This window comes from Lonchura striata, chromosome 8, assembly GCF_046129695.1.
Source record: "Lonchura striata isolate bLonStr1 chromosome 8, bLonStr1.mat, whole genome shotgun sequence".
Taxonomy (NCBI): domain Eukaryota; kingdom Metazoa; phylum Chordata; class Aves; order Passeriformes; family Estrildidae; genus Lonchura; species Lonchura striata.
The window spans coordinates 16,289,407-16,315,723 of record NC_134610.1 but is presented as its reverse complement, the minus strand read 5'-3'; the positions used below and the strand labels follow the sequence as shown (position 1 = coordinate 16,315,723).

Here is a 26,317-nt window from a genome sequence, read left to right as displayed (position 1 = left end):
AGGCAGATTGGCAGTATCTTATTCAACATCTGCCACTGGACAGTCACATTGAGGCTACTGTCTAACCTGTGATGACCACTCCGACCACTCTTCCACCTTCACTCTCTGGGCCTTTTGGTAGTTTCCTGGTATATTAGTCACTGTCAATGTGTCCTTCCACTTTGACACATTGACAGTGACTCATATATTATTGATATATGAGTTATTGAGAGCTATCCTGAGCATGACTATCCAGGCTCTTTTCTGCTTGTGCTGGATTAGTTTAATCTACACCACTTTCCCTGTCTTATGAAAACATCATGCAAGATGGCACCAGAAGCCTAACTGCAGTTTTTATCTCACATCTAATACTCCTATCCACAAGGCCAATCACTGTGTCAGAGAAGGGGATAGATCTTCTCACAGTGTCCACACATTTGTTGCCAGGCTGTTTCTGCCACAGCCAGCTTTCTCCTCACAGGAGGACAGGGGCTTCCTGCTGATGCTGTTTCTGCAGATAATTTTGGCTGTTAAGCTTCTCTGTTCTGGCTGGTCACCAGGGGGCCGTGGAGCTCCTCACAACCACGGGAGAGTTGAGGAGCACACGTCTTTCTCCTCTATCTGCCTGCCAGCCAGCAGGCTCCACCAACATGCATCTCCGCCACCAGATATCCCCTCCCAGACTTCTCAGGAGAAACTCTGGCCATGGTTCCTGTCATCCAGGGTAGAAGGGAAGGATACATCCTTTCAAAAGGGCAAGCTTTTTAGCATTTACACTATTGTTGACTGACACTTTCCAAGAGGGAAGTAGAAGGTGCCTTGACCAGTCCTAAGAACAAAGTAACTTTCCAACTCTTCAGTCAATAAACATTGGATTCTCCAAATGAAGCATCAGTGATTGACACTCTAAGCGCTGTACTCTCTCAGCCTAATAGAACAAGTGGCAAAAATTTTGACAAGAAACTTAAACTTAAACCTGAAATTCATTCCTTTCTGTTACAGGATTAAAGTCCTGCATTTGTACAGCCCACTTGGAAACTGCAATCTCTAAACTGTTTCTTAGCTGGTTTAGATGCTGCTTCGAAGCCTGAGGAAGGGGTGGCTGTGACCACCTACTTCTTCACAGAGCTTTGATAAGCAGGTGACTGACGACTCACTATCACAGGAGCCCCACTGTGCAGGAAAAGCCCAGGACCTCTCTCCAGCCCATCAGCCCCCTGCTCCTCCCCCCCCAACCTCGGGGCAGCCTCTTTGCCCAAACCCGACACTGTGTGTCTGGAAGCAACGTCAGCAACCCAGCGAGCTCCCAACCCTCCTCTCAGCCCAGCTGCAGGCAGCACAAGAACCAGAATGCCATGGCTGTTCCCTTCTGCCTGTCAGCAGAGTGCTGGGCTCTGGGAGAGGACAGCCAGGGCAGGCATGTGCTGGTGGGCCTGAGCAATGAGCTATCCCTGCATCCATGAAAGGAGCAACCCTCTGGTGCTGCAGGCAGCAGGGCCCCGCACCCAGCCGTGGCAGCAGCAGACAGTGAGTCAGCTTCCTGCTGGGCTTTCCATGCCGAGGGAAGGTCGGCAGAGGACTGGCAGGAACAAGCTGAGGCAGGAATTCCTCCTGGACTCCAGACAATATCTTAATTTCCTCTTCTGCCACGGGTCTGGCACATTCCTGGGAGGCAGGCAGGCCTGCATGCTCCGCTGTGGGTGGGAAGAATCTGACAGATTTGCTCTCCCATCATCTGTGAGGGGACGAGGTGTGACACCTTGGCTGCAGGTCCTCAATGGCTCATCAGAACTGTGCTCGCAGGGTGGAGGACTGATTTCCTCCACTGTCATTCCTGGGATGATCTCATCTGGGAGAGTCAGCAGCAGAGGCAGGATACCTCGGACCAGACGAAGGCATAGGGAGGCACAGATGCAGAAGGAAGGCACTCATGCTCTGCTATGCATTGCCACCATCACAGTCCCCCCTGCCATACCCTGCTGCTTCACTGATGCGACCAAATCCCCCCTTGCCCAAAGCACAGGACAGCCAGGAGTGTGTTCACCACAGATGCAGAACTACTGAGAACAGCAGTCAAAAATCAAGCATGCCACCCATTGCCAGACCCTGATGCTGAAGCACTCTCCTAACACAGGCTGCATGCATACAAGAGGAAGGGGACACACAGACCATGCAGTAGGGTACAAACTGATCCCACAGTTCTGGCCCTTTCCTTCTTCTAGTTTCAAAATTCCTTGAAATCAGCTTATAAATCAACATTTGAAAAGAGCATGTCCTCCCTTCTCCCGTTCCCAGGCTGTGGGTAGCCCAGCCACACCTCAGACTTGGTCAGTCTGGCCGGGTCAGCTCAGGTTTAGGCTGCTTGAACTCAGCTTGTGAAGCTGTGGATCTCTCCTGCAGCCCCATCCCCTGTGAAGTGACAATGGCGATGATCAAAGCTCTGCTGAAGCTCTCCCTGCTCGGGGCTGCTCTGAGGCTCTATGGCAGGAATTAGCCTGAGCTCCTTGGGGACAGGATCATGTTTGTACCAGATGTGTCCCTGTTCCAGAGGAATGTGATTAAGGATGTCTGGAGAGGCTTTCACAGGGTCACACCAAGCACTGCGGCACCTGCTCCCCCAGAGAGCAGGAGCGTGAGGGGGAGTCCTTCTCCTAAGGGAGGACAGCTGGGGAGGGGCTTATTTGTCCTGGGCACCCTGCTGGCTCCTGTCTCACTTCAACCAGCAGCAGTGAGCCCATCTCACTGCAATTAACAGTGATGCCTCTGCACGCTACAGAGCTCAGGACAGAGGCGGCTACATCCTTGCTTAGTCTGATCACAGTGGGAAAAGCTTCTTATCCCATCCAGGCACAGGAATGCCCTCCAGGGCTGCCCTTTCTCTGTAGGTCAGGAAAACAGGATGTCATCTTCATTTTCAGCCAGAGCACAAAAGCAGATCACTGGAGCAGATGGGCTCAGAGGGTGGATGCTGGGCACATCCACCCCACTGTGACCATGTGCCACCTCCCATGTGCCTCTGAAGGACCCTCCTGAGCTGCATCACTGGGGCCAGCACTACAGCTGGAACTTTCTACAGCCCCATCTGCACTTGGTCGTGCTGACAAACCAAACCCATAATCAGGTATCTCCAGCTTTCTCTGCAGATAGCTGTCCTGGTCCTGTTCCTTCAGCCCAACCCTTCCTTCCTTTCCCTTCCACATCCCAGGCCACACATCCAGCTCCTGGCAGTGAGAAGCTGAGGTTCCCTGCCACTGCTCCTTTTGTGCTGCTGCCAGTTTGCTTGGGGCCACAACATAGCTGTGTGTGGCTTTTACACCTTGGCCATGAGAAATGCAGTCCCGGTGATGAGACTTCTGAATGAGGGAGCTGAACAGCACCAGGCTATAATTACAGTAGGAGCATGTGGGGAGAGGCCAGCCAAGCACATCCATCTCATTTCCTCTCCTATTAAGTCTGCCCTGCTTTTGTTTGACCCAGACCAAACCTTGCTATTAATGGCACAATGCTGTGGAGGTCACAGATGATTCTGCTACAAGCAGCTTTGTGGATTCTGCTCGACTAAATGCATAAGCAGGGCTTTGCTTGCAGATACCATTACTCTGTGATTCATGTTGCAGAAAGTACGTCAGGCAGCTGTGGTGTAGGCAATTCCCAGGCTGGGCTGTTTTGCCACAGGAGTTCTTTGTCTCCTTCACAACCAGCAACCCAGGTGAGCAAGCAAGGAGGTTAAATGGTGTCATATCACTACCCCTGGCTGTGGCTGAATTCTGCTGATGGGTGCTGGTAGCATGTTTCCTCTTCCTGATCTTGCCTGCAGAATTTCAGCTTGCAAAATCATTTTTGTGCTGAAGGAGAGAGCTCTTCTCACTGTGCACGTGCAGCCAAACTGATGCCAATCCCTGCCCTGTTTTGTTGTGCTTGTCCCTCATAAGTCCCCGGAGGCGACATGAACTGCTTTGCTCCTGGACTAGGGAAAGAAAAAAGCATGTGTGGCTATGCTAACACCTTCAGGGGCGAAAAGTGAGTGCAGCCCCAGCTCAGAGCACCAGTAGCTGGCCCCAGCATCTGGCCATGTGCCTTTGCTGAGGAAGAGAGCCTGGCACAGCAGGAGGCAGCCACGCTCCAGCCTCTCCCAGCCCCAGTGAGGTCGCTGTACTCTGTGTGCTGGAGGCGGGGGGGGGACATCCTCCAGGGACACTGGGCTGATGGATGAAGGAAATCATCCAGCTGGGCTCGTGCAGCAGAGATCACAAGGTCCCCCCTTCTCTGCAGAAATCACATGAGGAGGATTACCCTCCCATCCTGCTCAATGACAAGATCACATCTGGCAGCCCAGGGGGGTCACAGAACAAAGTGGCAGGAGAGATGGGGGATGTTGTACAGCCTTGATGCTCAGGACTTCTCCTTGTTCTGACTCCTGCATGCCCCTCTCTGAGCCACACAGGACACTCATGAGTGCCAGCCCACCTCCTTGCTGCTCCCTGCAGGCAAGAAGCGTTGGCAGTCATATTTCAGAGCTCAGGGTGAGCCTTCCCTGTCCACACCTCACAGCAGCATTGCCTCCTCTCTGCAGGGGAGCTCATGAGAGCCACTCCGCAGAAGAAGACACAGCAGCTTGTGACCAGGTATATCTTAGCCAAAAGTATGCACCTGGACAGGGGAGCCTTGCACAGACACAGGAGATTCGTCCCAGAAGTGCCTCAATCACTTCTGCAGAGTCCCTTCGGACAGTCCCAGCACTGCCACCTCCAAAGGCCAGAGGGCTGAAGAGCCTGGAGGGGATGATGTGCTGGGAGGGATGGGGCAGGGGCACAGGGCAGCAGCCAGGAAGCAAACGTCCCAGGGCAAAGGAGTGAAGGCCAGACAAATCACAGGAGTACTCACCTGTACAGAAGAAACATGCTGTCCAAGCCTGTGCCCAGGATTCAGACATCCCTGCTAGAAAAATATCCTTTGCTAAGACCTGTGTGAGGGAGAAGAGCTGGATCTCTGGAGCTTCATCTCTGCTCTGTAGTTCCGTGGCAATGTCTGTGGGCCTGGCAACTGGCTCTGGGAAAAGCTGGCTGCAGCACGAGGGACATGTCCAAACCTGCTGTTCCCATGGGATGAAAGGTTTGTGTCCAAGCCTGAGGAGGGCAGGTTTCTCCCCTGGCGGTCAGCAGGACCCTGCTCAGCCCTTTCTTCTCTTCCTGGTGCTTCTCCTGGAGCTGGTGAGTCCCTTCTTTTGAAGGGACAAAGGGGAGGTGGATGGAGGGTGGGAGACAGAGAGCATTGGGCTGGGGCCATGGCAGGGATGTGCAAAATCACCAGTGTTCAGCAGTACTTGCTGAGGACGGTCTTCGGCACCTGCAACAGCTAGCAGGACCCCAGCACCCCTGAGCTGGGCCTGCTCTTGGGGCTTCACATGCAACCATTGTCCCACTCAGCACCACCTCTGTCCTCCCCAAAATGGTGCAACTCACATCTGAACAAACCCACTTGTGTTGGGGTTTGAAAACCAGAGCCACTCTTACTCCTGCCAATGTGAGGAATGCGCTGTGCTGCCACCTCCTGCCATCGTTACCTGCCCCACAACCCCCAAACCCCTCCTCATGGGGAAGAGGAAACAAGGTTTTCACAATTTATTTTAATGAAGTTTGAGTGCCTGAAAAGCAGACACAGCAGCCCCTGCAAGGACTTTCAGACATACAAGGGAAAGGGTAAACTTTACCACTGGCTCTTGTTCAGTTTTGTTGTAGAAATGGTTTTAGCTAGCAGTTTCCTTAACTTCCCAGCCATACGGCCATGTGAATGGGTGCCAGTGGTATCTGACAACAGAGGTGTGCCAGTCCCTCCTGGCTGCAGAGAACAAAAATAACTGGATGAGATAACTCAAGTGTACTTGAACCCAGGTGGCAAAAACAGAAACCCAAACAGTTTGCTTAAACAATACAGTTGTTTGAAATAATAAGGTTGATAATTTTGGGAAAGGACCTTCTATTTTTAAGTCTCTGGACAGGTTTACTTTTGTAAAAATAAACCCCTTCTCATATAACAGAGAAACTTCTAGTAGGAGTGCAGTCCTGGTCTGGTGTGAGTCCCTTATCAGGGAGCAAGTGAACACTTGCCCCATCCCAGAGCACCCTCTGGAAAACTGGTGGTCTGCAGCCACCCCGAGTATTTTCCCCAGCCCCAGCACAGGAGCATCCCCTGAATCTGCAGGCAGCCTGTCAGCTACTGCTCCTGCACTGCAGCAGTATTTTGTGACCCAGCAGGCTCCTGGTGTGCCAGCACCCAGCAGCCTCTCCCTCCTCCTCTGGTTTGACTAAAGAGGGAGTAGCCCATGGAGCACACCCCTTGCAGCCCCTTTACTCCTCCTGCCTCAGCCCATCCCTGTTGCCCTCTCCATCTGTCTCTCCTGTGACAGAACAACCAGGACTGATTCCGAGCTGCACAGACATCCCACTCTTCAGCAGTTCTGCAGCCTTTGGTAGAACTGCTTGCTGACTGAGTCCACATGTGTGACCCAAACCAGAGCCCCCACAGCAATCCTGCCTACATTGCATCCTGGTGCAGTGGGATTTCCAGCACATCCAGGGCCCAGGACCATGGGGATGAGCTGTGATCTTGGTCAATTCTCCTTCATCACTGTGGCCACCCATGGAGGCCCTCTACTCTGCCCTCAAAGAGATCAGCACCTTCATGAGGTACATGCAGCAATGCCAGAACTTCAACCTACACAGCCTGAACCACATGCTACTGCTGGTGCTGCCACTGAGCCCCTCGGGGCAAGTGGACAGCAGGCAGCACCTGCAGAGGCTTGCCCACTGCCAGCCAGGCTCGGCCAGCCCTGACATGGCCAGCAACTACATGGACTGGCTGCCTCCTACCTGAACACCTGAGCACACTGAAGGAGAGGTTCACTGCCAGGGTGGTGATCCTTCTCTGTGAGAACTTATACAAGCATGAGGAGTCAGCTGCCTGCCCTACCCAGTGGTCCCCACTGGCATCCAGCTCCTGCCTGGCTGCACAGCTCTTTGCCCCCTGGTGTAACTGGGGGCTGCTGCTGCAGGGGGGACCCTCAGCCAGAGTGTCTTCAGCCCCCAGAGTTTGCATGACCTGTGTGGCTTTGCTGATACAGGGCCCTTTGTGAAGCTCTTGAAACTGGTCCCTGATGTCTTTCACCAGAGCTTAGCCACAGCAGATCTTTCCCAGAAGTGGGTCTCACCATCAGCATCACTGTCACCATCACTGCCACTGCAGCCACCAGCATGATGCAGAGCAAGGTTGGCTCCCGGCACTGTACAGCTCGCTCCATGCAGCAGGGCCCCCCACCAGCCCAGCTCTCCCCTGGGCTTGCCCAACCCCATGATCCCAGTGCAGCCTGCAGGCACAGGCAGCAGTGCTGGGGTGTTGCAAGCCCAGCTGCAGCAGAGCCAGGTGGAGCTGCTGGCCCTGCTGCACTGCAGGGAGCAGTGCACCCTTTGTGCCCAGCCCCATCGTGTTTCCAGAGCATCCGCCTCCTGCGGCTGCAGCAGCAGGCGAGAGGCCAGGGCTGGCCCGGCCCTGGCAGAGCTCAGGTATGGGTATGGGGGCTCACCAGAGAGAGGCTGCCCTGGCTGAGGAGCAGCAGAAGAGTCTGGAGCTAGAGGAATACCACCACAGAATCCTGGAGGCTGACTGGCTGCTGGAGCTGGAGGTCAGGCCCACCCTCATCCAGAGGACTGATGTGGTAAGGGCACGTGTCGCTTTGCTTGCGCTCCCTGGTCTGCATACCACGGTGGGTGGTGGCACTGCTGCAGCCAGGGTGCTGCACAGGAAGGGCTGGACATCCAGGTGGAAATGTGAATCTTGTGGGACTGGGTACAGCCATAATCTCTCCAGTCCAAACCAATGGCCTACTGGTTTGGACATTCTGATGTGAGGAAGGAGAGCTCAGGAGTGGGGAATGGGAGAGAAAGTGTTTCCTAACATGGCAGAACAGCCTCTGGGTCATGGATACAACCATCCAAGCCCAATTGAATGCTTAGGAGAAAGACACCCACGCTGCTTCCTCTCTTGCAGGTTTTGCAGTGCTGCCAGGCTCTGGAGAGGGTGCTGTGAGGCCAGGCACTGCCTGCCCCACAGCACACCCAGCTCAGAAACAGGATGGCCACCACCTGTGTACTTGTGCAGGCTCAGCCCTCTACCTCTGCCTCAGCAGCCAGCCCCTGGAGCAGCCAGTGACTGACCATGGGCAGTAGGACTTCCACCTACTCCCAGCAGCAGTACCCTGGAGAGCAAGACTGGAGGACATCCAACCCATCACCATGGGCTGCAGGCAGCCAGCAGTTCACAGGGACCTGGCTCAGTTCTTGTCTGGGAAGAAAGCATGGAAAGGATGTGGTTATTAGATGTCCTGTGCTCAGCCTGTGGGCCTGCCATTTGGCATTTGGCTACAGACTGCACAAGGAGATGGGCACTGAGTGCTGCTGAGCACACAGGCACAAGCATGGACATGTATGTGGATGGAAGCAGGCAAGAGAATTTGTTTCTTGTGGTTCATGTGGTTAAACATGGGGCTCAGCCTCCTGTTTCCAGCAGCTAGTGTGGAGGCTGAGTCCACAGTAACCACTCTGCTCGATGACAGTGACAGAAAGCCCACCTCCAGACTGCTAGGGAGTAACATGGTGACAGTCCTTGCTCCAGCTGGGGTTTGCTACCTTGCTGGCTGTGGTGGGCAAGGCAGTTTTGTGCTGGGGAATTTCAATCCATTTAATTTATTGCCATTGGTGATAAAACCAGAAGTGTAGAGCCAGAGGCACGGTTCCTGTGAAGTGTTTATTGGTGTAGCTGTTTCCACTACAGTCAGAGGAGTCACAATGCACAGAAACAACAGGCCTCCTACACTACACAGGGAGGACAGGACACACACGGCCACAGATACACAGAGACACTCGTCTCTCTGCCCCAGGCCCTGTAGGGGGGCCAGGCTGTGGGCAGGACCTGCTGTGGGGGAGGCTTCTTTCTCTGATGGGATATTTCTGTAGCCTCCCGAGGAAGGCATTGGACCCTCCTGGTAATGAAGCACCCACCATCTCTCACAGGAGCCAGGCTGGTAAGTGGGAATGAGGGCAGCATCTTCTCCCAAATCCAATGATGAAGTGAGCATCTTCCTCCAGAAGAACAGTCCAGCTCTGACCATCAGGAAGAGGCTGGGCTGCCTTTCTCTGCTGGCACTAACCTTTGAGTTTCCAGGGGCAGCAAGGGCACCATCAGTTTCTGGGCCAGCTTTGAACAAAGGCTGCCAGCTTGGGGACACACTGGGGAACAGCTCTGCCAGGTGGAAAGGTGTGAGGCACAGCAAGTCCTACCTGAACACAAGGAAGAACTTTACTGTGCAGTGACTGAGCACTGAAACAGGTTGCCCGGAGAGATTGTGGAGTGTCCCTAACTGGAGATATTGCAGAACTGTCTGGATACAATCCTGTGCCATGTGCTCTGGGATGACTCTGCTTGGGCAGGGAGGTTGGACCAGATGATCCACTGGGTCTCTTCCAACCTGACCCATTCTGTGATTCTGTGGAGCTGCCCAGAGGTGATGGGGGCTGAGTGCTGGGCACCCTGGGTGCTGCTCCTTCCCACATGGAGGGCACCGCTGGATGTGAAAGGTGATTTCAGTATGGCAGCAAAAGTGGGGCTGGGGTTTCAGTGACTTACTTATAGGCTTCCAGGGAGCCAGACTCAGTGGATCATTGCACAGGGAAAGGGAGGGGACCCAAAGGACTGTTTTATGCTCCAGCACCAAATTTCTTGTATAGCTTCTTAAACATGATTTGTTCTCAGAGACAGGAATGTGGGGATCAGGAACTGGGATACAGCCCTGTGACACGTGTACTCCTGCAACCTCTTTGGAGGTGCAGAATGGCAGAGGATTCCTCTTAGTTCCTGCAAGAGGGCAAACATTCAAGGCTTCAGGATACCTGCTTGTCTCCAGCCTTCCCTCCCTATGCAATTTGCCTTTGGAAATAAGGTCAGGAAAACTGAGAGGGAGGGGAGCTAAACAGCCTCTTCCATGTCAAGCAAGAGCTGAAGACAGTCATATGGGAAGGTGACTGGACAGAAAACGGTCTGGAGGACTGGGCTAGGGTGCCAGTCCCTCTTTGCCTGTCTGCCAGGCTGCAGCAGCCCTGTGGGCCACTAGCTGAGCAGAGGCCCAGTGTGAGCACTCCTAGAATGGGGCAGAGAGAGCAGGAGCAAGGCATTTTCCAGCTGAGTAAGGAGATTGCTGGCCTGGGAGAAGAGGCAGCTTCTAGCCCATTCCTGTGAGTGCTCAGTGTCACGTACTGAGATACCCAAAGGTACTCAAGGGTCATGGTAGTGGAGGGGAATGCAGTGGCACCAGCTGGCGTGGTTCCCCTTCACTGCCTGGAGACCAGGCACAGGCTGCCTCCAGCAGGGAGGGGACAGACCCCTGACTCAGGGGCACTCAACACCCACACAGCGTTGGGATGCGAGAGGCATCTCTCAGCCCACCAGGTCCAAGAGGAGAGAGACTCACAGCCTCTGCTGAGCGAGCGATGGGGCAGCCAGAGCCGGAGCTGCATCCTGCAGGGCTATGGAACAGCCATTCATTGGTCCAGGCAAGAGACAGTGTGACTCACGGCAAGTCTCCAGTTAGTTCTTGGGAGGGCTGAGCAGGCGTGAGCCGCCTGTCTCACGAGCAGGGAGGGCAGCTCCCAGCTCACACAGGCATGTGCAGCTCATTGTACTCGTCCCGGCCATCCTCGTCGAAATTTGGCTCCGCATCCTCCGAGTCCAACTGAGAAGAGGCAGAGACCACTCTATGAAGGCCACAGCTGCCCCCACTGTGGGGTCAAGCCTGGCACAGAGGGATCAGCACACAGCAACCCAGTCAGCTGAGCTGTGCTGGGAAAAGCACAGCTCTTGTTCCTTCCCCTCCCAACAGGATCCTTTAAACCCTCATGCCCATCCATGCTTCCCCAGCCCAATGCCCTTTCTATTCTAATGCCTGGGGCTTTGGTCCAGCACTGCAGCTCCTTCCTCTCCCCCTGCTGGCAGCACTCACTTCTGGGTGCTGCTCCAGGCTCTCCTCCAACAAAAGCTCAGGATGTTGACAGCAGCAGAGGAGCTGCCAGCTCTTGAAAAGCTGCCAGCACCCTGGCTCTGTGGTTATATGCTGAAGTGCCTACAGGCATACCCTCTAAAGTGCTACTGGGCTGTTCTTGCTGCTGGTTCAGTAGGGAATTGGTATGTTTCTTGATTAATGAGGCACAAGATAGAAAGGGAAATCCTTATTTCAGGCCTCTGCCTGGTAGGAACCTGTTTCCTTGGCCCAGGCTGCCCAACCATCTCATACTGCACTCCCAGGGCTACAAGATCCAAGGAAGCCATTCACCCACTTACTCCTATTGAGCAAAGAGCCTCAAGGCTTTGCTGGCCCATATCTCCCAGCCTTTCAGGCTGCCAAATCTCCTCAATCTCATTCCAGTGTTGCAAGCTAGACAGAGGACAGCTGTCTGCTCACCGCTTTGAGCTCCCTGTCGTGGAAGAAGCGGGGCAGCACGAAGCGTCTCAATGGCACTGTCATGATCAGGACAAAGGGAAAGGCCAGCGATGCCACTGTAGATTTCACCACCCAGAGCAGCACAATGCAGGCCAGTTGGATGCAGGTGAAGAGATTCATTCTCCAGGTCTTCACCTAGTAGGTAAATCCAGTCTAAGAACACATTATCTTTCCACACAGATTAATAAAGACCCAAGTGGCAAAACAAAAGTCTTCTGCGTAGCATAGTATGAGTACCTGCTGCTGCAGAATCTACCTGCCTTTACTCCACAGCCAGGTAGAACTCCCTAACACATCAGCCTCTGTGCTACCTGGCAGCATACCCACCTGGCAATGCAGTGTCCCTACACCCCCCAAAACAGTGCATCAATCCTACAAATTATCTGTCCATCCATACAATATCCTGGCAATGCACTCCTCGGTGCAGTCTACCAACATTGTACCATCTCTCTGCAGGCCTTGCACTTCTCAGCACAAACTTGCAGCCAAGCAGGGTCACCAAGCCAAGTATCACTCTACCAAAAAACCATTCTCCCCTCACCTGCTTCTTCTTCCCCTTCTCCTCATTACCTTGTTCTGTGTAACCTGCCTTTGCTCACCTTGACAACGTAGATGTGGTCAGGGTGGTGCTTGGATGGCATGAAGATCAGGAGCAGGCGTTCGTAGAGCTGGATGCCAGTGAGCGATGTAACCCCCATGTAGAGGAAGATGCCGAAGAGCACAGCCAGGGGGATCTGCCGCAGCATGTTCCCCATCACAATGGACAGACCTGCACAGACAGAGCTCAGGGCATGTGTGTCCCACACCAGCCCCTCCACAAGGCACCCCAGCCTCTGTCCCTCTCCCACCTGCTCTGTGCCCTGAGCGCAAGGGAAAGGAAGCTCAGTATGGGTAGGTGTGGGTGCTCCTGCAGTGAGCAGGCAGAGCATGGACAGGCCCACGGGGCAGGGACACTGCCAGGAGATTTAAGTGCTTGGTCCTCTCCCCTCCCTTGTTCCCTGAGCAGAGGCTCACCGACAAGGGCAGCAATGAGCACTCCGGTCACACGCTGCTCCTTCACCTCCTCGATCCTGGGCTTCTCCCCGGGAGCGATGGCCTTGCTCATGACGGTCAGGGCGTTGACATGGGTGACGGAGCGCACTGTCGCCGCCGTCAGCCAGGGCAGCCCGAAGAGAGCGCAAAGCCCCCCCATAGTGCCAATGAGCAGAAGGTCCAGGTGGAAGCCAGAGCCTTTCAGCAACTTCCTCTCCTTCTTGCTAACAATCAGCCTGAAAGAAAATCGAGCCTGGGTCAGTGCAAGGCCCAGGCCAGTGCCCAGGGACAGCGCTGCAGCTGGGGACAACACTCGCTCTCTGGAGACAGCACACATGGAGATAACAAGAAGATGGCTGAGGAGGGGGATGGTGGCTGTCAGCTTCAGGTTAGCAGTTTCCTCCTGTGCTTGGCTGAGGAAGGTCTCTACCACACCATATGCCAAGAGGGGAGCCAAAAGATGATGGGAGAAGCCAAAGTTCAGTCTGAAATACCTAGAATCCTGCTCTTGCTCTTCCTCTGGGATGTTCATTGCATCTCCAAGTGAACCAGAATCCTGGCCTTGCCTGTCTAGGGGTTAGCAGTGGTTGAGATTGGAGGGGGAGGTACTCACGTAGTGATCTGTGTCTCCATGAAGATAAGAATGAAGACCAGGAGGGCAGGGATGGCAGAGGCAAACATCATCCACAGCGGAAAGGTCCCACTACTGCCCATGGGGTGGATGAACCAGCCACGCTTGTGAGGGGATGTGACCGACAGGCCGGAGGGGACATTCAGCTTCTGGTGGTGTAGTTGCAAAACCCAGCAGTTACTCACTCATACAAACAAGCCCACAGCCTCACACGGCTTTGATCCCCCTGGCTTCCCTGTTCTGAACGCCTCAGATGAAAGGATAAGCCACCATGAACTGAGCAGGACTTTCTCATGGATAATCCCCTTCAGTATAAAAAAACCCCATGTTCCCTAATATAGGCCCGTGTCATTTCCTTTCAGCTACTTAAATTCCCTTCATTTTTTCCAAGAGACCAAGGAAGTATCTTCCCTCAGGAACCTCACTCTCATGTCAGTCCTTGCAGACCATGGTTAAAATGCTCCTTGACCTTTGCTTGGACAAATCAAGTGTTCTCAACTGCCGACCATTTTCTGAGGTGGCTTTCCAGACTTTCCAAGGCTTTTCTGAGACATTTTACAACATTGTTTTTGCAGTGCTAACCTCAGAAGTGGCCACATTCTGTAGAAATTAGCTCACCCTGACCATGTTCAGAGGAAATATCATGTTTGTGCTCCCATCAGACCACACAGACTCCTTGCTGTACATCATCCTGACCCTGTATTCATCAGCATTTGAACCCTTGGCTCTGTGCTGCTCTACAGCAATTTCTGCTATCTGCACTGCAGGCAGAGTTTATGATTTGCATTTATGTTAATCAGCGTAAGTATGAATAATATTTCTGGAATGTTTGTCCTTGAGTTAAGCTGTGTAACTAAGTACCATTTTCTCGGAAAGCTTTGTACATATGCTGAGTTAATACTAAAATGATAATGCTTTTGATATTAACTGTAGAAGTAGAGAAGGGTATGAAAAGAATGTAACAAAGCGCATGATTTTACTAACGTCTGATAGACTGAAATTTTTCATTGAAATTCAAATGAATAAAAATGAATTTGGATTCCACCAACTCTTGGGCTGTTTTGATAAAAAGCTTGCAGGATGAACAGGAAATACTTTTCACCCTCTTCCCAATCTTAGCAAAAAAGAAAAAACCAACAAACAAACCAAAAATATATAATTCCATATTTACTAAAAAAGGAGAAAAAATTAAACCTGTGAGATAAATTTGTTTGATAACATTAAGTTATGAAGGAGAGAATAAGTACATTGAGTACTAAATTCATGACAAATATCCCATTGAAACCATTCTATATGCCACCTTCTTCATTGTGCATAAACAGTTTATGTCTTGTTGATTGACTGCAACTATTTAGAGTTGCAAAGAAGGAAAGAACTGCACTGAATCTCCTTAAAGCCCATAAACCCTCCCCTACTAACAGCAAGATGACCAGAAGGATACTAGGGTACTCCAGTCCCTGTAGCTCTGGCCTCAGCCCCAGCAAGATCCTTGGAGCTTCCCGTCAGTGTGGGAGTGAGGATGAGGGGAATATTTCTGTTTGCTTTGTGCTGTTATGACTAAAGAGGAAGGAAATACAAATTCCCCTTTGCACAAGAGCAGGCCAGTGCCACAGGGATCACTGCTGGACTGCAGGAGAGGCTCTGAGGGCAGCACTGGCACCTACCTGTGTGTATGTGTCAGTGATGGTGTAGTCCACCAGCACCATGACCAGGATGGAGATGGGGATCCCAAAGTCTCCGATGATCCGCCGTGCCTGCAGAACACAGACCTGTCATTAGCCAAAGGAACAGGCCAGCTCCATGCATGCATAGGGAGCCTATGGCAAAGAGAAGCCCCAGATGGGGCCAAGCACCACTCCAAACCTGAGCACTGCTGATGGGCAGGACAAGGAAACCCAGCCTTGACTCATGGGGCTGTGCATCCCACTGCCCACATAACATGCTCTTATTTGACTGGCTAATTGCTCCTGATGGCCTATTTAGACAGTGTTCCAAGTATTACACAGATACCCTGCACATAGAGAGATGTCCAAAGAGAAAAAGCTATTCTTCTAATAAACTCTTCTTATATTCTAGTTTAACAGACTTGTATCCAGTCCAAGGAGCTTTCCCAAGGTCCAAAGGACTTTCCAGTAGCCTCACTGGAGCAGGACAGTGCAGATACCATCATCAACAGTCAGCTCTTGTCTGCACCCTAGGGTGGGCTACCATCCCTCCTGCAAGGTATTTAAAAGGTTTCTGGTGTTTCTTTGGGGAATGTCCAAGTGTTCTGGAGAATAAAGATCTGTAGGCAGAAGCATTATTTGTTTGGTGTCTCCCTTGTCCTTGACATGTGAATCCCAAAAACTTCTCACCTTTCCTCCTAAGAAGCGGCTGTTCTTGAACTTGCGCATAAAGAAGGCAATGAAGAAAGTGCCCAGCATGAGGATGAGGGAGAGCAGAGCAGTGTTGGGCTGCATCCTGGTTCCCAGTGACATCGCATCCGTAGAGACCACGCTGGCATTCGGGCTGCTCTGCACACTTGGTGGGTAGAACTTCAGCAAAGGATGTTCTGCAAACACCTGAGCAAGTGAGAGAATCAGCAGACAAGTTACCACAAGGAGGGTCAGGGGGCACTGTGTCACTACTGGGGGCGGGGGGGAGCGGAGATCCTGATCTGTGGAGAGGTGAGGGCAGTAGATGGTGGGCACGGACAATCCCAGCATCCGTCACCTCACCTCGCAACCTACCCAGCTGGAGAGGGCTGGGGAGAGAAAAGTGGCCCCTCTTTAATGTCTCCTGCAGGAAGAGAAGGGGAGAGAGACATTAGGGCTCTTCCTGCCACTCTCTGTGGTGGCACAGGAGCCAGCTAGGCTGAGGCATGAGACCAGCAAAGAACTGCTCTGCAGAATGTCTAGGAAAGTTGTTGCTGAGCTGGCCCTGTTCCCTTGCCTCCTGTGTGCTAAAGCAGCAGGTTGCTAAGGGATTAAGAGATGCAGCAGCCCATCTCCCCAGGGAAGGTTCACCTTGTACAGTTTGTAGAAGGTCTCATAGATAAAGATGAGGGAGATGAGGAAAGCAAAGATCTCCTGGGTGAAGGGCGAGATGTAGCGCACCAAGAAGCTTCCTTCTGCTGCCACGATAATGAAGATGAAGACGATGAGCCACAAACCAATCCACACTCTGCCTGTCAGATACTCAATGCCTTGTGTCTGGCAGAACTGAAATGGAAAGGGGAAGGAGTTACTCATGGCTCCTCAGGCTGCCTCCTGCATCCACTCTCCATTAAGATCAAAGACTGTCCTGGAAAAAAGCATCTACATCTGCTTGGGCATCCAACACAGAATCAGTGAATTCATGGCTAGAATCACAGGTAAATTTGCAGACTTTGCATCAAAACCTGACAGCTCACACCAAGCAGGTCTTTCCTGCTCCAGTCTTTGTAACAGTACCTCCTTCATGCTCTGCTGAAGCCAGCCCATGCGTAACACTCCCCATCCCACCCATATGGCGGTGCTGTTGCTCAAACACAGCTCTCCATTGTTCCATGCACCCAACAATACAAGCCTGTTCCCTACAAAGGAGAGCCTGAGCATCCTGCTACATCCTGCTGCATAAAGGCCACGATCTCACACAGCACCCTGTGTACAGACGCTTGTATGTGTGTGGAGAAAAGGCTCCAGGCTGCCACCACAGAGGAGACAATCTCCACTGCCTCTTCTCTTCTACACACACCAATTATTTCCAGGACAAATCATACCCCTCCCTTTGCAGCCTTCCTCAGTATTGCCACAGGCAGAGGTACTCCTCTGTTCACAGTGACTGGACAAAACAAAAGTGGTCAGTGAGAAGTGTGGTCACAGGAGAGCAGAGAAATTCCCACTCTGCAATAGCAACACCAGCTCCAAACTCTTGTCAAGGTGAAAATCCAGCTGTAGAAAAAACTATGCTTTTTCAAAGACACAGACATGCTGGGAGTCAGAGAAAAGGAGAAAAATTAGATACACTGCTTAAAGGTACAGTGATACAGGGATGCTTTCAAAAGCAAAGAGGTCATGCTACTTGAGAAAGAAACATATCCATCCTGGCTGGCCAAGATACCTCTCCACACACCCTTGGAATCACCCTTAGAGGTGGGATGGTACCTGAATGTTATGTCCCAAATGGGAGGTACACTGAATGCTATTGAGCTCCTATAAAATGAAGCCTGGACACAGATAAAAGTGATGAAATGGTCTTCAAAGGAAGCCCCAAGAACAATAAAGTTTTAGGATGCAGCTACAAGTGCTCATTATGCCAACAAGCTACAGCACAGAGCTGGGAGACAGTGCTCTCCTCACAGTCAGCATGTAGAGTGTTGTTATCAGTGTCACACCTCAAGGGACAATGGATACAGCAATGGGAGGTAGAAGTCCTTGTAGTGGGACCTGCAAAGTGTCAGCAGAGCCAAGGGCAGCCCTGGCTGAGCTGAGAGCAGCCTGGAAGGACTCAAAGACTTCACAATAATAAAGACCCTTTACAGAGCTGAGAAATGCCAGCCACCCTCTCCAGAGCAAGGACAGAGTGAGCAGGTGCCAAGCACAGACACTGCCTCACATGTACCTTGTAAAAAGCTTCTTCAAACACCAGAAGAGGCCCTGAGAAGCCAATGACCAGGAGTGGCTGGGCTCCAAGCAGGGAGAAGAGGATCCCTAAAACCGAGGTGGAGATTATCAGCTCGGAGACGCCCATGAGACCCTCAGTTTTCTCTCCTGGGAAAGAGAACAATGTATGAGTGTTATAGCCTGGACATAGGCACCATCACCACAGACAGGCAGGCTGCACAGCTCCAGACAGAGGAGACAGGTCCCCATGCCAACAGTCAGAGGTGCCCGTGTTAGGCAGGGAGCGTGGAGGGAGCCCAGGCAGCCAAGGCTGGAGAGGCCAAATGGCAGGGAGGGAACAAGGCAGCAGCTGAGGCACAGCACTGCCACTCTCCCTGAGAGAACAGCACCAAAGCCCACCCCAGAACAGCATCACACAGACACAGCCAGTGTCCCAGAGTGCAAAGAGCAGACCAGAAAGCAGGCCCATTACCTAGGAGTCCCCCGAAGGTGATGGCAGGAGAGAGAGCAGCAAAGTAGATGAAGAGAACGGCTGCGAGACACTGGCTGTGCAAGGCGTCTCTGATGTCACTGAGGTATTTGGGGTACCTGCGCTTTATGTCCCGAACCAGACCTCCAAAAAATATCCCGGTTCGCTTCAAAGGGTCATCCTCAGCTTCCTCCTCTTCTTCCTCAGCTTTCACTTCACACAGCTCTGGAGGTGCATGGAGGGCAAGGCTTCAGCAAGGAACACAGCTGAGCCCTTGGGCTCTCCCTCTCCCCAGTATCTCATAGAGCAGCACTAGCCTGATGGGCCCTCTGCAACAGCACATCCCACTGCCTCCAGTTGTCCCCAGCCACCAGTCACTGTCCTGCTCCCCTTGCCCTGCTCCCCACTCCCCACTGCAGGAGCCAGGCCCTGCTCACCCTTCTGCCAGCCTCTGGGAGGGGAGGGCCCATTGGTGCACACAGGGCACTAGGCACAAACTTGCCCAAATGTGAATGGAGAGACCTTTGGCTTCCTGAGCAGTGCCCTCCTTCATGGATTTCTGCTCCCTCTCCTTCCTCTTCTTCAGCAGCAATTTCTGGAAGGTGGCAATGGATTTGAGCAAGTCTTTCCCCTCCACCTCTGATGGGGGGATGACAATGCTGCAGTCCAAGAACTCGTTGATAGCATTGAGGAGGTCTTGACGATCATCTGCCATGTATGCAGCCTCATGGAAGTGCTGGAAGGGGCAGGGAAAAAGAGAGAGGGAGAAAGCTCAGACCAAGAGTAGACACAGCTACTACAGCCTGGAAACACAATGCTTGCTGTGACCTTTAGAGCAACATTCTCCCCCTCCATCCACTACTCATCTCCCTACTGCCATTCTGTGACCCACACTCCTGAATCCCACCTCCTGTTCTGAGGAAGAAGCTGGTAGAGTCCTAAATCATCATAGATATAAAGCAGAATAATAATGAACTGAGCAGGGCATGCAAGAGACTCCTGGGAGTCTCCACATGGGAGACAGAAAGAGAGCAAGAAAATAGGCATCTACACCATGAGGGAAGCCATGCAAAGGAAACTAGGCAGAAAAGGAGAGATATTTCTGACAGCAAGAGCAGGTTAGCAAGGAAGGACTAAGGAGACCAGGCAGGGAAGTGCTGGCAAACAGGTGGAAGTGCTGCACTGCCTCTGGAACATGCCTCCAGAGAAAAGGCTGGAGGATGATGAATGAGTGAACAGCCTGCAAAGGAGGTAGGGGACAGCTAAGGTCCCTGCAGCACACAGACTCTCTGGAGCCACAGCTTCAATGTAAATGATACTGTACTCTCTCCATGGCGCCAGGACTGTGTAACCTTGCTGTGGCCAGCCCTGGCTGCAGCAGCTGGTTCTGCTCTTCCAGCAAGAGGACCAGAGACTCAAATGAATGAGGTCAGCCCACAAACACAGCACTGAAGCTGGAATGGCACCTCACCTCTTCTGCCTAAAAACACATTCTCAGCTGAGCCCCACACAACTTCAGGGAAGGAATCTTCCAGTCTTGCTACCTCTAAGGCACTTTTTCTGATTGAGCCTTTTAGTCCCCAGTTCAGTGAAAATGGCAATAGTGGCAGTACAGGAAGGTTTGTTACTTGCTTAGTTATGTGGCACCAGCAGGAAGGACCTGTGAACCTCTGATCCTCTTGTGCTGGATGTGTGCAGCAGATGCTCAGATTGTCTTTCCTTTACATTTAATTCCTTACCAAGGTGATCAATTTCACTGCCATCTAGAGAGATGGGGGACTGATCTTAAAAATCCCAGGTGCTCAAACTTGCCTACCCCACCAGAGCCTTTGCACAGCTCTCATCTCAGGACTGTCTTCTAAGGAGCCAGCAAAGCTCCCTCACAGCATCACTCCCCAGCAGCTCCTCACCTTGTCAGACATGAGGGTGGAGATTGAGCGGCCAATTTCATGGTAGTCCATGTTGGCCTGGCTAGGTCCCAGCAGCACAAAGATGAATCTGACAGGAATTGGGACCTCCAAGACAGATTCCAGGAAGACAGCCTCATTTAGTCGGACGAAGGCCATGGTTGGCTGTTCCAGAAACTGCACACAACCTGCCAGGGGACAATGTTTGGAGCAGAGTTAATCATTGGAGTGAGCTGTACTGGGCTGCCTTTAACAGCAGAGACAGGGGTTTTGGAGGTTCCTACAAGCCCTGCAGTCATGTACTTTCTCCAGACCATGGACATAGCACTGAACTTCTGAGGACTGCTCCAAGTGTTTCACTGATCAATCAAAAGCAGTGCTACTTTCTTTAGCCTCTCAGTTACCCCATTCTCAATCCCTTACAGATGGGTTCTACTTACATTATAAGGGGCTAGGTTTAAATCAGAAGGTTTTTTCCCCACTTATGGAAGGAAACCTCTTACATGTTACTTTTATCAAACAAACTTCTAATCTCATCAAAGAATGAAATCAGGTTTGCTTGACATGACCTATTTCCCATAAACCTTACTGCTTGGCAATAATTACATTCATATTCTTTAGCTCTTTATTAATTGAATCCCATATTAGCTCTGCCACTATGCTGGCCAAGAAGGATGTCAGGTTAAACAGCCTATAGGTACTGGCTCACTGTTCTTCCCTCCTTGAGCTATGAGCTTTTTCTGTTACTTTGTATGTTCCCTGTATTCCAAAACAATTTTTTTTTTCAGAGAAAATTAAGTCAGGGCTCTAAAGACTCATAGGTGCAAACTGCACATTTTGTTTTACAATGTCTGCATCTCATCAGTGCTTGGCAGTCTCCTCAGCTCCTAGCAGATTGGGAAGTACTCCTGCATCCTCCAGCACACCAGCCACTTCCTTCACATACCCAACACAAATGTTTATTGAATACTGGTATTTCACTGGCATTATTACAGATCTTTCTGCCATCTGTGTCCAGAAAAGAGCTGTATTCTGTCAGGCTGGTAAATCTGGGCCTTCTGAGAGTCCAAGCAAATTCCAAGACACAGTCTTAGCTCAGAAACAAACCAATGTTTAACAGAGTACTCAAAAGTGCACTTATGAACCTGATTTGGCCTCATCGCGATTAAGTATCAGTTTGGTTGAGCTGCCAAGCCTCTTTGCCTGAGCTTTTAATCTATTGGGTAGACAATGACATTTACTTTTCTTGTAGTGTAGTTTGGTTTGCTGAGAAGTTAATGCCAGCAAAGTGCCGAGAGGCATACTCTTGTAATCAGAAGGCACCAAGTCCACTGATGCTCAAGCATGCCTGCTCAGAGCCCTCCTGTACAGAGAAATATGTCCTGGTAGTGCTACAGTCAATACCTGAGACCTTGCCACCAGCCAGGCCCTGCTTCTGTCAACTCATAGCCTGCTGGCACACACAGCCAGCAGTCAACACTGGCCAGGGACAGGGCCCAGCTGCTGGCAAGGTGTTAAGAGGCCAGACAGAGAGCAGCAATGGTCAAAGAGCATGGTGATGGCTTGGCCATCAGTCCCTCAGGTACCACTCACCTATTTCTGAGTGGCAAAACCAGACATACTGTGAGCCTGGCAGGACTTCCACTCCTAAGTTGGGCCCTTCCAGCAGCAGTGTCTATGAACCTCTTTCTTAATTTAGGAAAAGAAGTACCCTGGCAGGCCATATGTTTGCTATACACAAACAGAACATGAACCATCACCAAATGAGGGAGTGTACCAGGCTCACTCCCCAGCTGAACATGTATGAGATGACCAAATATCCCCCAGGAGTGAGGGCACAGACTGCTGGGGCCACACCAGAATCTGCACTAGTCACTGGGGGACTCTACATGCCACCTCTTACCCACAAGGACCACTGTAGCCTCTGCATCTTCAGGGATTTTCTCCATCAGTTTCAAGTATTTACGATGGCCCTCAGAGTTATGAAGATGAGGGTTTTTCTGCCAGGAAAGAATACAAATAAGTAAGGGTGAAGGCCCCATGCTTTGGTCTCCCTACACAGCCTTGCACCCCACTGCACAAATGCAGCTGGGCTTGCCTTGGCTGCACACCCAATGCCTGCTTCACAGCAAGGCACCCTCACAGCAAAGGCCACCCTGCAAGTGCCAGAGCTGCTCTGCCATTACATGTTCAAGCAGACATCTGCATACAGTGCAAAGCCAAAACTAGGTACCAAAATCATAATGCAGTGACCCTATTTCCAGCGCTCCAGGTGATGCAGGGAGCTCAGTTCTTGAATTACAAGGTTTCCCCATAAAGGGGCTCAGAGGCAGGCACCATGGCCTGCTGTCAGCCAGCAGCTGTCCCCAGAGTGTGGTAAAGGACACAGTAAGCCCCCAGGTCACCCTCACCTCCTTGCACTCAGTCTCGTTGGCCTTGGGGTCAGCCATCTCAATGCGTTCTTCCCCCATGAGGGGCACGCATGTGTCTGTGGTGTGGTTGTGATGGTGGTTTCCCACGATGGAGTTCATGCTGGAGCTGGAGTGGTTCCTCGGGAAGAAGCCCTCTTTCTCATCATTGGGATGGCTGAGGGGGAGAGTGGTGGCCATGAGGGGACCTGCCTCCCTTGCCACCTGGGGCTCACAGATAACCCCCGGGCCCTGAGAGCCCACATCCATAGCCACCCACCTGTGCTTCAGCAGCAGAGCACGCAGCACGTTGGCTCGATCTTCTGCCCTGATCTGGTCAGAGATGATCATGGTCTCCACCATGAGGTGAGCAATGCCAGGCAGAGTGGTCTGCTCCAAGTCAAGGAGGACGGCACCTGCCAGCATGAGGGGAAGAGCCCAGCTCCTAGAGTGCAATGCTCCCCATTGCATTCACACTATGGGGACACAGCTGTTTCACCAGGAGCCAGACTTTGATTGGGGTACAGAATCAGCCGAGAAATGCCCAACTGTCCTTTCTGTAAACCCTTGCCCCAAGAGAACCCAAAAGCTCCAAGATGCAGTGGCAATTCTGGTATCTCCTTTCATTTCAGTCTCCCACTCTGACCAAACTTGCTTTTCCACACCACAGATGGGTCCAAGGCCTGCTGGCCAAGGCACAGCTGGGGGTTGCAGCTTCCACGTGCCTGAGACCAGTAAAGCAGAGTGTGGAACCAACACAGGCACCCTTGAGGTAATGCAAGCCCTGGCAAACAGGCTGCAGGATGTCTTTCTCCACACACCCTACATGAAGCCTGGACACAGACACTGCTTCATGCCTCCAGTGAGGGACCTATCCAGCAAAACCTGTCCTAGAGCATGAGACAAACCCTGGTCTGCTCTTCCTCACTCACCATGTGCAATAGTCTTCCTGAGCTCCAACAGACTGCGGAAGGACAGTGAAGCCACATGGGGTTTCCCCCACCTTGCTGTATCCTCCTCCACATCCTCCTCAAACTTGATCCAGCGGGCTGTCTCCCTCCAGTGCATCTCCTGGTTCTTATCCACCACCAGCTCATTCAGCTCCACAAATACCTAGTGTGGGTTATGAGGACATGAGATGCATACAGCTCTACTAGCAGCACACAGGAAATCTCAGCTCTCCTCACAAGGTACTGCCTGGTCTGACGTGCTACTGGAACAAACCTGCCATAGTTTAACCAGAGGTTTACTGCACAGAAGCAGCCAGGATAAAGATCACTGACAGCATGGCAGGAGCTTCCACCAGCACATGGAGCAGCAGAAAGCTCCAGGTCACATGGTGTGGACAGAAAGGAGAGAATGATGCAATGCTGCATCCCTTTCTACCAAACTACTGCAATTTTGTCCTCTGCCTTCTTCTTGGTCTCCCCCTAAATTTCCCACACTTACCAGAGATAGAGATGTTACTGTGCTGCCAACTTCCACAACAATATCACCATTTCTGTGACTTTTAATGTCTTCCTGAGGTCAAAGCTTTGTGGTTTCAGGGAAATCTCCCCTTATATTGAAAAAAGTGTATTTTCGGCTCTCATGGTAATAGATAATAGCATGAAATGTCACCCTCAAGGTCATGTAAATAATTAATTATACTGAAACACATTTATCACTTTATAAATTGCATGTTTCTAGTCCTGATTTATGGTTTCTGAACAAGTGTGGGAGAACAGCACATGGATACCTCGTGGGGCTTTCTATCCAACTTCTTCTTCTTCTTCTTTTTCTTGACAGATGGAGTTGATGCTAATTTTTTGCTTGTCCTGGTGATCTGACTCCGAGATGGTTTTTTCATCAGATGCCTCCTCACACCTGGGTTATCTTCAAAGCGGTGGCCTGAAGACATAGGAAAGGAAAAAAGGCCACCAATTTATCTAGTGGATACACACTGTCTGGCAGGGAAACACATCCAAGCATGTCCTTCTCTCATTAACTTATGCTATCAAAGCCCTTGCAGCTGGAGAACACACCATCATCTTCCAGAACTTTGAAGATCCTTTCTGCCTCATCTGCCTACTTCCATCTCTTCCAGATGTCTGTGAGCTAACCTCTTCACAAAGAAGGCTTCTTCCTAGGCTGTGCATACACTTGGGGCATCATAATAAATTCTTTTACTCATGGTATTCAAGCAAGTGGTGTGGGAATCCTCCCCATAGTCCCCCAACAAAACACAACCTGCAGCCTTGCCTGCACAGTTGTGCACCCACACAGCAAAGGCAGGCACCTGGCTGGGTCTCACCTCTTGCACCAGGGGAAGGCCTGGTGCTCAGCAAGCATAAAGGGCAGTGAAAGGGAAAGATATTTAGCTGCTGGTCTGGGAGACATAAGGAAATATCAATGTCTGTTTTATTTAATTGTGTGACGAGACTCTAGAATAACACTGCAGCCTGGGGCTGGCTCGGAGGCTGGCAGTGAAGTCGATCCGCAGTGCTGCTGTAATGCCCTCGGAAAGGTCTGCATTAGAGACTGGCTGGCTGAGGCAAAGCCTCACAAAGCCTCCAGAGAGGCTGTTAAGGCTGCTCTACAGACCCATCACTGTGCTGCTGGCTAGCCAGTGCCCACCAAAATGCAGCCACAATGCTAGCCTTTTTGCAATGCCAGAGAAACAGCACCTGGGCAACAGCCTGCCAGGGAGAATTTCCCTGGATGCCGCCCAGAGACAGCAAGTGTATCTTTCTCAGCATGGACAACCCACAGGAATGTGGAAACCCTCAGAGCCTGGTTTCAGGATGGGCAGGCTTGTCCAACTAGATTATGGAATCAGGGCTTTTGCTCAGCTTTGGTCCATTGAGGCTTGCTGGCTGTGCTTTTAAGACAATGCTAAGGTCTTCTCCCTGACAGAGCAAGGGCAGCTCTCCATTGGCTGGGGTGAATGTTCTGCTTGCATATGTCTTTCTGCACTTAGCTTCAAGACCTGCAGCTTTCAGGGTATGAGAGACAGTAAAAAGCACAGGGTTTTAAGTCTGAGTGGTCTCTTTGATGTTGCAGAAAAATATCTGTACACCTCTGGCATGGAAAGACACACCCAGCATCAGGCCAGGCATACCATGGCCTTGCACCTTGGAAATCTGGGTCACTAAATTAAATATAAAATGAATCAATACTGAGCCTCAGGGCATTTTCCCCCATTGGCTGCCCTGCTGATGCACGTCCTGCTGATGTCGGGACTCCTCCCTGCTCCACTTACTGCACTGCAATGTCAATAGGAGCCAATAATGGCCCAATAACCACTACGAACGTTTCTGGGAGCCAGGCACGTGTGGGGTTTCCATGGAGTTTCACATGGATTTCTCAGTTCCTGCATGCACAGTAGCCACTTCAGCACACTCAGTATGAGCTCATGCATGAAACAAGCAGTCCACCACGGAGATGATCTTGGTATCAGCACCTTTGCTCCAATCCCTGCAGCTTCTGATTCTCCTATGCACCCTGGGACTCCTCACTGTGTCCCTAGAAAATTGGGGCCTGAGTACACTCTACCCAGCTATACAGAAGACAGAAAGCTTTCCTCTCAGCAATGACAACTTATTACACAGTGCTCTTCAACAAGAACCCTAGAAAACATCCACAGGTATCTAGTCTTAGCCAGACAACAGCTGGAGGACAGATAAAAAGCAAGGAGCCATGTTTCCTGACAGCACCTCCAATGACTCCCACACTCACTGACAGGGACAGGAATCAGAGTGCTGCAGGGTCAGAGAGCATTGGT

General features: G+C 51.6%; 1 protein-coding gene across 4 annotated transcripts in view; it reads right to left on the bottom strand.

Annotated features, from left to right (window-relative positions):
- Positions 1-8,759: 8,759 nt before the first annotated feature.
- Positions 8,760-26,317, bottom strand: part of SLC4A3 (solute carrier family 4 member 3) — a 33,220-nt gene continuing 15,662 nt past the window's right edge. For all 4 annotated transcript variants that reach the window (XM_021526270.2, XM_021526271.1, XM_021526275.1 and 1 more), the window contains 17 exons: positions 24,293-24,444; positions 23,487-23,667; positions 22,835-22,970; positions 22,558-22,732; positions 22,050-22,146; positions 20,150-20,334; positions 18,762-18,975; positions 18,243-18,464; positions 17,769-17,917; positions 16,193-16,387; positions 15,542-15,748; positions 14,852-14,941; positions 13,170-13,336; positions 12,539-12,792; positions 12,124-12,293; positions 11,486-11,659; positions 8,760-10,759 (listed from right to left, as the gene is read on the bottom strand). In XM_021526270.2, the coding sequence (XP_021381945.1) occupies positions 10,682-10,759; positions 11,486-11,659; positions 12,124-12,293; positions 12,539-12,792; positions 13,170-13,336; positions 14,852-14,941; positions 15,542-15,748; positions 16,193-16,387; positions 17,769-17,917; positions 18,243-18,464; positions 18,762-18,975; positions 20,150-20,334; positions 22,050-22,146; positions 22,558-22,732; positions 22,835-22,970; positions 23,487-23,667; positions 24,293-24,444 (2,846 nt within the window). In that variant the 3' untranslated portion in view covers positions 8,760-10,681. The remainder of the gene's footprint in view (positions 10,760-11,485; positions 11,660-12,123; positions 12,294-12,538; positions 12,793-13,169; positions 13,337-14,851; positions 14,942-15,541; positions 15,749-16,192; positions 16,388-17,768; positions 17,918-18,242; positions 18,465-18,761; positions 18,976-20,149; positions 20,335-22,049; positions 22,147-22,557; positions 22,733-22,834; positions 22,971-23,486; positions 23,668-24,292; positions 24,445-26,317) is intronic.